This window comes from Acinonyx jubatus, chromosome A2, assembly GCF_027475565.1.
Source record: "Acinonyx jubatus isolate Ajub_Pintada_27869175 chromosome A2, VMU_Ajub_asm_v1.0, whole genome shotgun sequence".
NCBI lineage: Eukaryota > Metazoa > Chordata > Mammalia > Carnivora > Felidae > Acinonyx > Acinonyx jubatus.
In genome coordinates, this window is record NC_069383.1 from 48,644,612 (window position 1) to 48,661,394 (window position 16,783).

The following is a 16,783-nucleotide window of genomic DNA, read 5'->3' on the forward strand; positions in this document are numbered from 1 at the left end:
GACGAAGACAAAGAGGATGACCAAAGCAAACAGAGTCACCTTTCCACGGGATGGGTCATGCCTACCTTCTCCGCTCCACCTCAAGATCAACGGTGGGAAGGTACACCATAAAGGGTAAGTCAGGAACCAGCCAAAGAGCAAAACAAGGGTATCTTCTCGAAGTCTTTCTTCTCTATTAAGTTCGATTTTAAAAGAAGACATCAGGGAACAGGAATGAAAGGGCATTCCAGAGGAGAAGGCAAGGGAAAAGACAAGCCAAGAGTGTCGATACCTGGTGGAGGCACCAAGGCCTCTCCACCATCAATACCCCATCCTGACCCTCAGTGCCCTCTACTAAGTGCCTTTGGTAAACTGGGCCACTTTTGCCCCTCAATCTTAAACGTCTGTGATGGATGTGAGCACGGTCCTGCCTGTGGTCAAGAGGCCAGCTTCTTCGGATTCAAGGGGAGAGAAGGAAAATTATCTATAACACCCCGATTCGGGTACAGATATTATGTTAACAGCAAAGACTCTGGAGTCGGACAGACCTGGGTTCAAATTTTAGTTCTAGAACTCATTAGCTTTATGGGTCTTAGGAAGTTGCTTTAGTTTCCTGGGTCTTGTTCTTTCTTACCCATAATTGGAGCATAACGTAGGGTTTAAAAACTGATCTGTGTTCAAGATATCTCGTCTAATGCCTGACACAACAGTAGGCACTCAATGAATGGTGGTAATTGTTATTTAAAACAATAGTTATCATGAACTTGAACATCTGTGAAAGGAAAGGTGTCCTAGTCAGTCAAATAAAAGGAGAGCAAGTGTCAGATCTCCCGTCATGGCTCAATGCCTCCCCGCTTATCTCTGTCCAGTTGAATGGCTTTGTCTGCATCAGCAGAGACTAGGAAACCAGTGTCATCAAAACCAATGAGACAAGCACTTCATAAATGCCTGTTAGGGGTACAGTGCAGTGACACTGTGCTAGACCTAAAAAAAAAAAAAAGTCTCGCCGAAGGTTAGGCCATGATCGTGGCAAGGTATAACAGTTGTCATCTATCCAAGCTGAGAGATGATGGAAGACTATCTTTTCCTGATGCTACATAAGAGAAGAAGGGTAGCAAATTGTTAGAAATTGCTTCAGCACTGAAAACTGAAATCTTCGTGCATTGCCTTATCGCATGCTGAGTTATACCCCCGTATGACTTGTACCGAACACTATGTGGGGGCAGGATGAAAGATAGTCTCCTTTCTCAAGGAGAGTAGGACTAGTGGCCTCCAAAGCAGAATGCATTCATCCTGGGAGGGGGACCCGACAATATACCGGGGTGTGGGATGAAGATACTAGACCTTCCAGTTCTGTTTTTTTAAAAAGGGGCACCTACATGGCTTAGTCAATTGAGCGTCTGACTCTTGATTTCAGCTCAGGTCATGATCCTTGGGTCATGGGATTGACTCCACGTCCGACTCCACGCTGAGTGTAGAGCCTGCTTAAGATTCTCTCCCTCTCTCTCTTTCCCTCAGCTACTCTTCCTCACCTGAACATGTGCTCTTTCCCTAAAAAAAAAAAAGTTACCTTCTTTTCTTAAAAAAAAATGTTTATTTATTTACTTTTGAGACAGAACACAAGTGGGGGAGGGGCAGAGAGAGAGGGAGACACAGAATCTGAAGCAGGCTCCTGGCTCCGAGCTGTCAGCACAGAGCCCGATGTGGCCCCCAACTCAGGAACTGAGATCGTGACCTGCACCAAAGTTGGATGCTCAACCGACTGAACCACCTGGACACCCCCCAAAAAGTAATCTTCTTAAACTGTCTGACTTGTTTTATAATGTACATACTATATTTGAATAGGAGTGCCTTTCTGTAATTTATAAATAAGAATGTAAATATTTGTGGGATCAAGGTGTAAATTTGTTCTTGTTGTTGATGGAGTTCTTGATTAAAAAGGTTTGGGAACCACTGGTCTAGAGAAGAAAGACCAGTAAGCCAGCAGCTGAAAAAAAAAAAAAAATCAAATGCAGGGGGAGCTTGGCTGGAGCACAGATAATAAGCATGTAGCTTAGCCAGGAAGAAAGAGGAGGCAGGATGTAGGAAAGTCTTGCAGGAGGTGACGGGCTGATCTGCTGATGCGTCTTTGGTGGGGGGACAGAACACGTGCAAAGGCGAAGTGGCCTGTGCCTGTACAGTGAGTGCATTTGGAAAACTGGTTGGGACCATGCTGAACTGCCGGTACATGTGAGGGAACTGCTGGAGGAAAGTTTGGAAGGCTTCTGCAGAGATCGGATTATGGAGAGCATTGAGCAGAAAGCTTATTCTGATGGGGAGGCTTAATGCTAAGGGACTCTAGCAGGGGACGTGAGATCACGGAGCTGTGTTCCCAACTCGAGCCTCTGGCCCAGTCTTCTCTGACACTTGTTTGAGTTCTAGAGCAAAAGAATTGTAAAGTGGGAGCTGAGGAAACCTCAAAAAGCTAGGACAAAAAAGGTGCCGGCAGTCTTTGAAGGGATAGAAAATCTTTAACACCGAGCATTGCTGGGTAAGGATCAATAATACCTAAAGGCACACGTCAGGGCAAAAAGGCTGCGCAGTGTTTTTCAAGCAGTGGTGCCTTAGTGACTTGATTATAGTCAATGGCAACAAGAGTGATCCCCTGAGCGAGCCCAAGGTGGAAAGGAGGGAAAGGGAAAAGGAGGAAAGGGTGGCCAAGGCGACAGGCTGGTATCTTGCACAGTGGATCAGGCTACACAGAAGTACAAATCCTGGGGTCACTGTCCATGCAGGTGCCTATGTAAATAATGCCTTCTGCAATCGTGCAGCAAAAGCCTCACATGGCTGTTCCATCAAACTATGTTAAAGGAATGAATGAAATCATGAGCGGCTGGCGGCTCTTATGGCCATATTTAAAGCTCAGGCTGGGTGGCCAAACCCCATCAGATTTGGATTTGGAGCTACTGTCTGGAAGGCAGTGTAGCAGACCGCCGCAGGAGAGCGAAGCCGGGATGCTCAATTAGAACTCCAGTCATTGGTTGAGCGTCTCATTGATTTAGTTCTGAAGAAAGCCTGCAAGGGGCTGGAAATGGAAATGCCGGAACCATGTATATAGTTAATGAGGCAGAAGCAGCCAGGTAAAGAGCTAAAGGGGTAACACCTGTGAGGACTGGTCGCTGGTGGCATCCAACTGGAGAACCCCCATGACTCATTCTAAGGCCAACACTTAGATCTAGGCAAAATGGGAGTTAATCACCAAAGAGCAGATAAAGCTGGCTCGTTTCTGAGCTGGAGTCAAATCGGTACAAAAAACTCGAAGACTTGTTGCATAATTGTTAAAAAAGAAAATTTGGAATGGACGTCCTCCTCCATGGAAGAAGGTGAAGCCTGAAGAAAACATCCTGTCAAGGCAAAGGTTGCTGTTGACAGAAGTGACAGCCAAGGGCTGCCACGCTTTTTTGTTTTTTTAAGATTTTATTTTATTTTTTTTTTCAATGTTTATTTATTTTTGGGACAGAGAGAGACAGAGCATGAACGGGGGAGGGGCAGAGAGAGAGGGAGACACAGAATCGGAAACAGGCTCCAGGCTCTGAGCCATCAGCCCAGAGCCTGACACGGGGCTCGAACTCACGGACCGCGAGATCGTGACCTGGCTGAAGTCGGACGCTTAACCGACTGCGCCACCCAGGCGCCCCTAAGATTTTAAGTAATCTCTAACCCCATGTGGAGGTTCGAACTCACAACCCTGATATCAAGAGTTGCATGCTTCGCTGACTAGGTCAGCCAAGTGCCCCAAGAGCTGCCATTCTTTTTTAAAATTTTTTCATGTTCATTTATTTTTGCGGACACGTGCGAGAGAGAGAGAGAGAGAGAGAAAGAAACAGAGTGTGAGGAGAAGAAGAAGGGCAGAGCAAGGAAGACACGGGATCCAAAGCAGGTTCCAGGCTCTGAACTGCCAGCACAGGGCCCGATGCAGGGCTTGAACTCACGAATGGCGAGATCAGACCTGAGCCGAAATCGAGAGTTGGACGCTTAACCAACAGAGCCACCGAGGCGCCCCTGCCATTTTTAGTGATCACAGACTGGCATGACTTGAAGAAGACCTGAGCTCATGATCTGTTTAATCTATGTAGTGGTGGCAGTAAAAGGAATGCCTCAATCCACTTATGAGCTTGTTTACATCCAGTGAACCTGAAAAGCAACTTAAAAGGGACCTGGGGAATGACCCAGAAAACCCGAGGAAGCTAGAATCGAAGGCAGTATGGAGAGTTCGATTTAAAACACAACCCAATGTTCATAGGCATCCTCTTGTCATGCTAACAGATGTCCACTCAGGGCACGGGAAGTATACGGTTTTGATCAGAATATCCCTAAATTAACTGATTCGCATATGTGGAGGCCAATTATTTGAAGCACAATTCCCTGGTGGCTTCACTTGGCTCCGTTAGACCAATGGATTGACACTTTGCTGGCAGCTGTATCAGCCCGTGGACCATGGCCGTGCTAGATTGAGGGAGACTGCTACCGGATTCCATATCATTTGTAATACCAAGCTACGCGGCCACCAAGTTCATACTTTGGGCCTGTGCGTTGGGGGGCACAGTGCCCTGGGGAAAAGCAAAGGGTGTGCAAGAAGAAGGACTTAAAAACCCAGGGAAGTCTTCTGGCCATAGCCACTATCCCATCCAACTCCTCAGTTCTCTCTCTCCCTCTCCTTTGAAGTATTTTTGCCACTCAAATCAGGCAAATATTTTTTTGTAAATGTAGAGGTATATCAGCCATCGCTTTCTCTTGGATATCACTAAGGTTGAAATGTTTATTCTCTATATTTTTATAGCCTAGTGTTGACTTTATCTGAGGGGACACCCTTAAAACAAACACATTTATTTTTCAAGTTAAAAAAAAAAATTTTTTTTTAAGTAAGCTCTAGGCCCAGCATGGGGCTTGAACGCGTGACCCCCCCCCCCCCTCAGATCAAGAGTCATATGCTTTACTGACTAAGCCAGCCAGGCACCCCCGAAATAAACACTTTTACTTATTTACTTATTTTTTTTTTAATTTAAAAAGTTTATTTATTTTGACATAGAGAAAACCGGAGAGGAAGGGGCAGAGAGAGAGGGGGACAGAGGATCTGAAGCAGTCTCAGCACTGACAGCAGAGAGCCCAATGCCGGGCTCGAACTCACGAACTGTGAGATCATGACCTCAGCCAAAGTTGGATGCTTAACCAACTAAGTCACCCAGGCACCCCTAAAATAAAGTTTTAAATGTAAGTGCATAATGTAAGCAAGCTACTGTAATTTTTTTAAAGTTTGCCTGTGGTCACTGTATGTTCTTTTATTGTCTGTTGATGCCTTACTGAATGCACTTTGAATACAGAGAGGAAACTGTGTGAGCCTGGGGAGAACTCACTCCATGTCCTTGACCTCAATATACCATATCTATAGTATCAGTGGGTCTGAGAAACTGAGTATGTTCCCAGCTCTAATAGCTCATGATCACGTATCTAATATAAAGGCCAGAAATACCTAGAGTGTGCCGATTTAAAACAAAATTATGAGCAGAGTGTCACATAAGCAGAGCTTCAGTGCATATAAAAAGAATAGAGTGGACTATAAATAATATGAATAATGGCCTAAGGTAAAAAAAAAATTAAATCTTAAAAAGTAAAAATTTGATTTATGTTACTTTGGCTCATTTCATTAAAAAAAAAACCTCTATTTGTTAAGCGTGGCCTATCACTTGGTGCACTCGTGAAACGCAGCCTCTTACTTCCTTGTCTTTTACCTGCACATTTCAGGCACTTTCCACCTCTGAACTCTCTTGCCCAGAGTTAATAATTCCACACGGAGTGTTTTTTCTCCAGAGGACAGAGTCGCTACTTCTCCGAAGCTCTTGATAATTCCTAGATCCTGCATGGTGGTGGTGCCTAACACTTATCTCTAGAGAGAAGCCGGCAGCAGTTTGGGTGCCAACTTTGCATCGCGTTGCCCTCCCTGTCCTGTTACTTGATGCGGTGTGTGCCTGCCAGATATTCTGCCTGCTCTCAGCCCGAGGCCTTCCCAGACTGGGCCGCTGAATGCAAGCCACAGCTGCCAAAATTCTAATTCAAGATCTAGAATTCTAAGTTCTGCTCTTTAGACCCTTGTCTGGCCCTGGCTCCGGTCTCCAGCCAACCGGGTCGCTGGCTCATTATCAGGCCCTCCCAGGCCTTGCCCCCACCCGCCAATGGGCGGACCATTCTTGGCACGACTTGACACGACTGCCCCAGCCTCATGCAACCCAACTCTCATCTCAGCACAAGTCTGTCACCTTGTGAGCCGGGCAAGAAGGAATGGGCGAGAAGAGGAGATGCCATGGATGAGGGAACCGATCGTCCCCAACTACTATGACTGTTCGATTGTAAAACTTTTGTGGTGCCTTTACTCTAAAAACTCAATTGAAAAGTGTTAACAATCTTACTGTTAGTGATAACACTGGAGATGAATACAGTTTAGGGAGAGGGGAATACTATTTCTGTGTGTGTCTGCACCAGAGATAAGTGAAATTTTCCTAAGAAAGGAAAAGTGGTAAATTCAGTATACCTGTATTAATTTAAAAATGCACTGTTGGGTCATAGACTGCCGCTAATGTGTAATGTTCTTTAGGCACCTGGAAAAGTGCCATTGGAAATCACACGCTTTGCAGGTAAAAATATGAGTGCAATGGGGTGGGGTGGGGTAGGGACGAGAAAGGAACCAATTCTTAGCAAAATGCAGGTTTTCAGGGAAGCTACCAAATTCAACTTAAGTGCTTCACTGGTCAACATTATGGTTTAAATGCTCACAGGACGGTGTAATCAAGATTGATTGCAGGAGTCTTTTCTCTTTCAGATGAAGAGTAAATATGTCCCTTGACCCTGACTTTACTCCTAGCCTTAACCACTGTGCTGTTCTTTCTGCTGGAGTCTTGCTTCCAGGGTGACAGATGGGTCAATTCCCAGAACTGAGCTGGGACAGTGGGGTGCTGTAATTGGGGAAAATGAAATCATTTTAGTTTTTGTCTTCCCAAAAGGAGCAGGGAGTGTAACAAACGTGGTACATATGTAAAACACGGGCGTCGCACTTGACAATCAAGAAATCTATTTTGAAATTTAAATAAAGCTAAGGTTTTCTTTTGGCCTAGAGGGAAATTTCATTAAAATCAATTAGTTCGTACAAACCTCCAGAGAAAATGACTTAAAAAAAAAAAAAAGGTTTAAGGAGTAAGGTGCACACAATTACCTTTCCTGGGTCCCCTGTGAATGTCAGTGTCACACCTAGACAGGTGGCCAAGTGCAAACAAATGTCCCCGAGTGGGGCCTGGATAGCTCCCTGAGTTCTCATCACGGGGATGCGTGTGTAATTAATAGATGTGTATATATCACGAATGTAATATACATAACCAAGGAAGCTCCAAACAGATTGCACGTATTACCAACTGTGAAGGGCAGGCCGAGAGAGATAAAGTTGGTGGCAGGAGCTCGCAGGTGAGGCCTCAGTCCAGGAACCGAGGTTGGGGCCGCACAGCTGTTGCCGCGCGCCCTGGTCCCTCCTCCCAGCTGCAGCGGCCTCCCCCCCTCCCCCCCCCCCCCCGCTCCCGACGCCGCCGCCGCCGCCACCGCCTCCCCTCTGCCTCCCGGTCTCTCTACGCTCTCCTTCCATCGCCTTAGCCCCCTCTCCCTCCGTCCCGTTCTCTCCGCTCCCCTCACCCCGCCTCTCTCCCCCTCCCCCAGCCCCTCCTCTCCTCACCCCACCCTGCCTCCCTCCCTCCCTCCCTCCCTCCCTCCGCCCGCCGGCCCGGCGCTCGCAGAGCCGACACCAGGGGGGCTCTCGATGTAGCACCATGACAGGCATCGCCGCCGCCTCCTTCTTCTCCAATACCTGCCGATTCGGGGGCTGCGGACTCCACTTCCCCACCCTGGCCGACCTCATCGAGCACATCGAGGACAACCACATCGGTAAATGGCCCGGGGGTGGGCGGGGGTGCCCGGCGCGCGGAAACTCCTGCCCAGGCGAGAACCCCAGAATGGCCAGGGGTGGCCAGGAGGGAGGCAGGCGGCGGCGGGGCGGGAGGGTGTGTGCAAGCCCGGGGCGTGGGGGTGACGGGATGCGGAGGCGCGAGGTGCCTGGGGCGGGGGGGGGGGAGCGGGGAGCGGGCTCGGGTGGGGGAGGGGGGCGGGAGCCCCGAGGTGCCGGGGCCGGCGGGCGGCCGGGCTGGGGGATTCCGAGGGGCGTGCGCGCCGGCGGTGAAGTGGTGGGAGTGGGGGTGCGCCGCGGCGGGGGCTGCGGGAGGAGGGACCGGGCGGCGGGGAGATGCGGCGGCGGGGCCGGGCGCCGGGGGAGGGGGCGCGGGGCGGAGGGCGCGGCCGGGCCGGGCGGCCGGCGCTGGGCTGGGGCGCGGAGTTAGTTGGCCCGGTGGTCCGGGCGGCCCGAGGCGCCGGGGGCGGCGGGGGGCGGGCGCTGCACGCCGCCCGCCGCTTCCGCCCCGGCTCGAGCTGTCAGGGCTCGGCGGCGGCTGCAGCCGCTGGGAGGTGGGAGCGGGGGGGCGGGGGTGGCTCCACCGCGGCAGCCATTCCGCTTCCTCCTCCCGCCGCCGCCGCCACTGCGTCCTGTCAGCGCGGGTTGCTAGGTGTGGTGCGTCGGGAGGGGGCGGGAGCCGGCGGCCGCGGGCGGAGGACGCCGCTCAAGCCCTCTCTCCCGGCGCCGCGGGGCTCGCTCGGCCCCGCCGGGGACGCGGGCCTGGGGGCCCTGGGCACCCGCCCCTGCCCTGGCCTGGCGCGGACGCCGGGGCGCTGCGGGCTGAGGTCCCGGGGGCGCCGGCGGGCCGCGCCCAACGCCCCAGGCCGGGCGGCCCCGGAGGCCCCTGCGGCTGTGTGTGCTGGAGAGCAATCCCCCGGGGCCGCGGCAGGGCATTTAAATGTGCCTCGGCTCTGAGATTTGCCTTTCAAATGGTGCTAGGCCCGAGGTGCGCCGGCTACGCCCGGGATCCGCGGCGGCGGCGGCGGCCTGCGCAGCGCCCGGGGCGTGGGGGACTCGGTGGCCGCGGGGGAGGGGGCCCCCCGCGGGCAGGCCGCTTCCCTTCCTGCCCAGGACCCCGGGGCCCTTCAACAAGTCCTTGAATTCGCACAAGTCCTTGCACGCATTTCCGTACTCCTATCCGGAGTCCCTGCGAGGGGAGATGGGTCGGGCTCATCTGGCTCCGGCGGTCCAGCCACCTGCAGAAGGTGTGGCTGGCGCCCACGAATTGTCCCGTGTGGGCTGGAAGATGAGGGGACCGCGTGATGCCCCATCGGGGCTGTCTGATCCGGACAACCTGTAAATTAACCCCAGAAAGCCCTTTCCAAATGAATGCTGTGGATTCAGCCGTGTGGATGCAACTCACGTTCCTACAAAGTTGTGAGAATAAATCACGACTGCTGTGTTTATTTATGCACGAATAAAATGAGGCCGAGCCTTACGCTCTTTTGCTTGGTATAGTGCTTTCTCTTTGCACACAGTGGTGCTTAATAAGGGTTGAATGCTAGTTTAGCATAGGAAAAGAGGGGCAGGGGCTTCCGGAATGGGGAATAATCATTGAAAATGTCTACCGAATGTCTTTAAAGAGATAATCCTGATGAGTAATTGTCCAGGTTTTGAAACTTACAAAGTTTTAAAATATCCACATGATAGTTAACGCCATTTCCTCCGATGGAGGTGTGAGATCAGGCAAGTTTTGGTAGTCTTAAAAGCAGGAGTTTAACAAATTTGCTGATTCATAGCATGATTAAATAGTCATAACCGCAGGTACTTTAAGGATAAATCAGATTTTTCATGATGAGCAGTTCAAAATAATAGTAAGACTTAAGTAATGCAAAGTTCCAATAGTAATTTTGTCAGTTAATTTACTTCCCTTGCTTTAATAATACATAGAAAACAATATACATAAGAAATATACATTATATAAATAGATAATATTTCCCCACTTAGGGCTGTCATTGCATATCCCATTCACTTTCGCTAAGAGTTATTTCAGGATAAACTGTAATTAAGGTGAGCAATTAAATTTTTCCCACATTGCCTGCCTGCTTGGACTAGCTGGTTAAAAGAAAATATAAGTTTAAAATGTATTAAAGGCGGTTTTCCTTCTTGAGGATTTAGCTTGTAATCAATTAGAAGATGGTTTTAAATGGTTGGTGGGTCAAAAAAGCTTTTTAAGTTTGCAGAAATTGTTGTTAGTATTGGGTAAACATTTTCCCAGAGGGCTAAAGGTTCTGTAAAGTTTTCTGAAACTCAGCTTTTAAGGGCCCTCCCCAAAGGGCTAGTTCTTTTCTCTTAATGAAAATATTGAAGAATTAAATTTATAACCATAGTTATGACTTAGGCACACTGTGTGGCAAGACTACCCATGACTGTACTTTGGAATTAGTTTAAAACCAGCCAACTTTATGGAAAGTAAATGCTAAAATGAACAAACACTTGAAATTCCCTGAATGAAGAGATGAACTTCAACTGTTGGGTGCCTCTGTTGAGGAGAGGCCCCTTAGGGGGCTTTCAAAAACAGCCCTATATGCGCAAGTAAGAACTGACCTCAGGAAGAATAAAAACAACCTGATTAGTAGGCAGTGTCACATAAATACACTTGATGAAGGGTCTTGAGTGCAGATATAGCACACCAAGCATTTAGTGAAAGCTCTGTGTGTATTGTTAAGTGGTATTTATTGTTTGTGGTTTGGGCTATAAGGTTTTGGAGGCAGATGTTTATTTTTCCTGATTGACTTACTGATTTCACGGCCTTGTTACTGAGTGGCCACATTAAAAAGATGCTTGAAAGGACTATTAAAAGATCTATGTTAATATTATCCTTCATTTTTGCGCGGAGCTTGTAGTTAGCGATCATGAGAGTACTAGAAATATGTTCAGGTAGTAGTTCCATTTTGGGGACCTTTCTGAGTTATTACTATCTAAGCACTAGTCAAAATTCTTAAGCAATAATGCAATGAAGACTTATGGGACTGTGGCGTGTTTCTCGCTTGACAGATTTTTCAAGGCCTTCAGTGCCCGAGGCCCGTAGTTTTCATTAAAATTGTATTTTTTAATTCAGATTAATTAAGTGCATTAAGTTTAGAATAGCTGTCTCTGTTCTGTTACATATGTACATGTAGCTCCTATTTTTAACCATTTTCCTGTCCCCATAGGAAAAAGGATTTGGGGCTATGTAGAGCCATGGGAAGTGTGATTTTTCACCGTCCTCTGTCTTAGCTCTCTTCTTCCTGGAGGAGGGCAGCACTTGTGTTCCAGAGTTTGTCCTTGCCTTTTTTTTTTTTTTTAATTTTTCAATGTTTTTATTTATTTTTGAAGGAGAGAGAGAGAGCATGAGTGGGGGAGGAGCAGAGAGAGTGGGAGACACAGAATTGGAAGCAGGATCCAGGCTCTGAGCTGTCAGCACAGAGTCCGATGCGGGGCTCGAACCCACAAACTGTGAGATCATGACCTTAGCCGAAGCTGGACGCTCAACCGGCTGAGCCACCCAGGCACCCCCGTCCTTGCCTTTCATTGCTAGGTTGGTCCTGGAGCACCTGTCTCTGTGTACAACCCCCATATCCCAGCTGAAGCCCTCCCCTCAACTTAAATTGCCTAGAAATCCCATAGCCCTGCAATTGTGAAGTGTTTCTCTATCAGCTTGCTCTCAATTCATTCATAGCCCAGCTCTGTTTCCTGGAGACGGGAAAAGCTGATCAAGATTTGTTTGCTTCTTACTGTGAGTAGGTACTTGAGTTTGTAGGAACACTCTTGACGTGCACATCCTGGATAGGTGAAGCTGAACTGGTAGCTAGGAATCTCAGAAACACCAAGGGCACTAAATTTAGCACTGAAGGTCAATGTCACAGACTCATGAAATGCCTGCTCTGTCCATGCATCCCAGTGCAGAGAAATCTTTTGGCTTTTGGATTCAGAAAGGCAAGTATTTAATCATCCTTACTAGATTAAAAAAAAAAAAAATGTTTATTTATTTTGAGAGAGAGAGAGAGAGAGAGTGCATGCCAAGTGGGGGGAGGGGGGCGGAAGGGCATAGAGAGAGGAGACACAGAATCCCAGCAGCACAGAGCCCTATGTGGGACTCAATGTCGCAAACTGTGAGATCATGACCTGACCTGAAATCAAGAGTCGGACGCTTAACCAACTGAGCCACCTAGACGTCCCCATTCTTACTAAATTTGATTATTTGGTATATTTGTAAACGTTCCTCTGCATTTTGAATTTATTTATGTCATAATATTTAGCATCTGTTTTGTACCAGGCACAGTTCTAGGCTCTTGGTATTTTTTGGTGGCAAAGATCCTTTGGGGAGTTTATTTTCTAGTGGTGGGAGATAGTAAGCAATGAGCAGAAGAATAAGTTAAGTAGGATGTTGGAAGGTGGTTAGCAGTATGGAAAAGAGAACGAGCAGGCTAAGGTGGATTGAGAGGAGGAATTGTTAGCATTTTTAATTGGCTGGTCAGGACAGGCTTCACTGAGAATGAGAAGCTAAGAGGTAAGCCAAAACCTTGCCAGAAGGGAGGAAGTTAGCCATGAGGACACGAGGGGAACATCAAGGTCTAGGCGGAGGGAACAGACAGTGTAAAGGCCCCGAGGCAGACCATACCTCTTAAACTGTAACAGAGAAATCTGACCCAATTCAGTTATTCTTGTTACTAAACTAGCGGCTCATTTAGAACTTTCCTCAGATGTTAGGAGCCTCAGCTTTGCTGTTGTTGACTCAGATTTTTCTGTGGAGGCCCCATCAGGAGATGAAATATTGTTGACCTAGTGACTCACTGTAGCTATGACTTGGTGGTTCTTGACCCTGAATGTCAGCAGGTTTCTTGTGAGTTTCTACTTGTTAGTTTCCTCATTTCCAAAACCAAGGTAAAAAAAATCCATGCTGCTTCATGTCAGATGGTAGATTTGTAAACCGTCTAATTAGTAGAAATCAAAGTCCTTAGAAAGAAAAATAAGGTAGTTACTGTACTACCCGTAGTGTAGAATTGGGCTCCAACAATAGTATTTGCATTATCTTCTAAAACGGCACCCCAATATACTAAATAAATGGGTATGTAATAGGTTAGTAAGCCCTTATTATCCCCACTGAAGTAGCTCTGAACTCTTGAAGGGAGGATCATCTGAGGGGTAGCATAGTGAACCTACTTGCCTGGGTTTGAATATACACCTCTGACACTTGTCAGCTATTTGACCGTGGACAAATGGCTCAGTGACACTGTGCCTCAGTTTCTGCCTCTGTTTAATGAAGACAATAACAGCACCTACCCCATGCAGTGGCTGATGAAGATTAAGTGAACTAGCCTGTGTAAAGTACTCATTTACAGCACAGTCAGCCAATTTCTTTTGCATTTTGTGTATTTACTAAATGAGTATGTTTGCAATCCTACTGTGAAAGTCTACATTCGAGGTGAACAGAAGGTGGGTTGTGTCTACCTACAACCATGTGAAATCATCAGGCCTTTCCCAGGAAAGGTTGAAAATGGGAAATGGGAAGACATCCAATCGTCCAGATTGGGGTCGAAGGCTCTGGCTACTTTCTGTTCTTCGTGGCCAGAGGTACTTTAGGTGCGGGCAAAGGCCTTTGCCACTGTGGACTGGAAAGTGGTGTCAAGGCCAGTGGCTTCCAACATGGCCTTTCCTTGTGGCCTGTTTTTATTTGGAAAAAGCCAGGACTAGAAAGAGGCACTGTGCTTGGAGCTTGTGGGCACATTCCCATGAGGACATTTCCTGTGGGGGGGAGGAATGACTGAATGACTAAATGAATGAATGAAAGGCTTGTCACTGTCTGCCCTGCTCTTTGCCTACACCTTGTGGCTTGGCGGTGTGATGCCCTGTTACTCCCTCCCATGGTTCACAAGAAGGTCCCAGGTACAGAGCCAGGCAAGGTTTCAAGTGCATGCGTGTGCATGCGTGTGCATGCGTATCACACGCTGTGTGGAGGAACCCTAAATCCAAAACTTCACAGCATTCTCCAAAATCGTTTTTCCATTTAGCCGGTTCTCACCTCTAAATAGTCAAATCACCCTTTATGGGACGTTGCTAGTGAACATTCTGTCTCCTAAGTTTCACAAGCTTCTGATTGTTTTCTTGTTGTAGTGTCCATGTTTTCTGATGTGTGACTGAGATGCACACACAGAAAAACTGCCTGCAACTGATTGACTGGGTTGACAAAAGCCTCCATATGTGGAAAATAGCTTCCTTTAGAATGCGTCTATTTTGAAGACCTCTCCCACTGTGACAATACTAGAGATATAAACTGATGGCGATGCTTCCCACTGATGACAGTGAAGAAGCCTCAAGGCTACAGTAGGCTGGTGACTCTTGATGCAGGGGGCTTTCCTCTAACTGTCTGGAAGCCAAAGGTCTTGTGTTTAAGACTGAGATCTGAGAGATAGGACAGTTATCAGACCCCTTAAAAATCCTCCCTAATTTGTAGGGGCCCCTGGGTGGCTCAGTTGGTTGAGCGTCTGATTTCGGCTCGGGTCATGATCTCGCAGTCTGGGAGTTCGAGCCCCGCGTCGGGATCTGTGCTGACAGCTTAGAGCCTGGAGCCTGCTTCGGATTCTGTGTCTCCCCCTCTCTCTGCCTCTCCCCCGCTTGTGCTCTCTCACTCTCTCTCTCAAAAATAAATAAAATGTAAAAAAATAAATAAAAAATCCTCCCTTTTTTCCAGCTTTTGCTGTCAGGACAAGAACCACACCCCACAATTCTTTATATTGCCTCTCTCCCACCCCCTTCTTATCCCTGCCCTCAGACCTTGACAGTGCTGATAGGGCCTGTGTACTACTGAAGTTGCTGGATTTCAGATAATACATTTTGTTTCATGATGAGGCAATAGATTTGTTCCATGTTGACCTCGCTCAAGTGTTGAATGGCACATGTTGTTTATTTAGAATCTGAAAATCAGAAACTGCAAATGTCAGAAATTTGTTGGAAAAAAACAAGCCTTTCATTTAATGTGCTAAATCAGTTTAAAGAAAATTATATTTTCCCCTTGCACTAAGCACTGGAATGTTGCAGTCATTTTCACCCATTATTTATTTTTTTTAAAAGGCCAGCTGCAAGCAGGGACCACATTAATGGATATTCTCTTTAAGGATGAAGGCTTCCCAGTAGCTCTCTCTCCACTTTGGCAGGAGTAAAAGTGTCTCTTCTTGGGTCACTGACTACAGACTCTCTGTCCAGCATTGATAGTCTCCAAATGGCCAGAGTGGCCCTTGTCTGGTTCACCCACTGGCCTCCTAAAGGAAGCCCTGTTCATTGTCTGCCAGGCTATAATGGTGACTTTCTTCTGAGATAGATCTCTTGAAGGGACAAGATCTGGATGCCATGTCGTTAACATGGAACGACTCACTGTCTCTTTGATATTATATAGAGAATTGATGTATAGACATACTATATAGATAAATGACACATATAACATGTAAAATACATATATGTGTATAATACATATCTAAATATATTTATATGTGTGTGTGAATATCTCCACACCCACATATGTGTGTACATATATATGTGTGTGTGTATATTTATATGTATGTACATAATACATATATACATTTATATTATACATATACTTGCTCTCTTTCTGACTCCGTCAAAATCACTATGTATAGTGAGGACTACCGCACACATTTTTGAGTATTTACTATATGTTTGTACTTGAGACAGTACTTCCTGTCACCAAGGAGTTGAAATTTATTTGGAGAGACTAGATATGTACGGACTGAGATAAACAATGAGTAATAGTAAGGACCACAGAGGCAGATATATTATGAAGCCAATGAAGGTCAAGCCCCAGGGCCCTGCGCTTGGACAACACGTGTTTTATCACGTCTGAATACATTACCAGGATCCACACAGTCCTTTCCAAGATCCTGGAGGAGCCCTAGCAGTGTGCGATCGTGGGATCGTAGCTTGTCAAATTTGAACAAGTAAGATTAGCAGCGGTTGGTTAAAGTTTTTCTTTTCCACTCTGACATCCCTCCTGTCACCTATCTCCTTGGGTCCAGTGACATCGGGGTGGAGAGTCTTTTTGAGATACAGCTAGGGGGAAGTCGAATTGGGGACACACTTAGCTTGGGCATACTGGTACATATTTCTGTGATTCATGGTCATCTCTGTGTCTAGTGAAGTTATTCCTAGCCACCTGCATATGGGAGTCACTTCCCAGGAACACTGCCCACTGTGCCAGCCCGCCTGGGGCCCTCCCATAAAGGGGCAGGGCCGGCCGGAGGAAGTATTGCAGTATGAATGTGTACTCTGACATCTACCAGTAGGAATTAGTTTGAAATGTATGGAGCCAGAAGCTAGTCTGGAAAATTCTTGTGTTTGTTAAATTTCTAAGCAGGGAGTTCGTTTCTTATCTAAGTGTGGTTAGGTTGGAAGTTCCTTTTGTTAGGAATATACTTCATGATGCAATATAATATATATGTATAATATTTATAGTATACATATATATATTGTATGTTTGTATATACTTATATATATTTATATATCATAAAATTATATATAATTATATATAATGCAATGTGAGGTATAAGTGTACATTTATAAATGCACTATGTTTTTTATGGAAATTCTGTGTTTAAGTTTCTTGCTTTTTTGACACAAGTGCGTCTGTATCGACAACAAAGAATATTGACAACAAACTGGCTAATGAGTGTCATCAACACAGAGAATATTTGGAGTTAGTCAGTGCACAAGAAAACTTGAAATGCCCTGAATTCTTACGGCTCGTATACGAAAGGAAATAAAAGTGTTCACAAATTTGACAACGATCCA

The 16,783-nt window shown here is 46.9% G+C and overlaps 1 protein-coding gene across 1 annotated transcript in view; it reads left to right on the plus strand.

Moving 5' to 3' along the window:
• The first annotated feature begins 7,577 nt into the window (after positions 1-7,577).
• JAZF1 (JAZF zinc finger 1) overlaps positions 7,578-16,783 on the plus strand; it is a 332,500-nt gene continuing 323,294 nt past the window's right edge. The window contains exon 1 of the mRNA XM_027075172.2: positions 7,578-7,938. Within this exon, the coding sequence (XP_026930973.1) occupies positions 7,824-7,938 (115 nt within the window). The 5' untranslated portion in view covers positions 7,578-7,823. The remainder of the gene's footprint in view (positions 7,939-16,783) is intronic.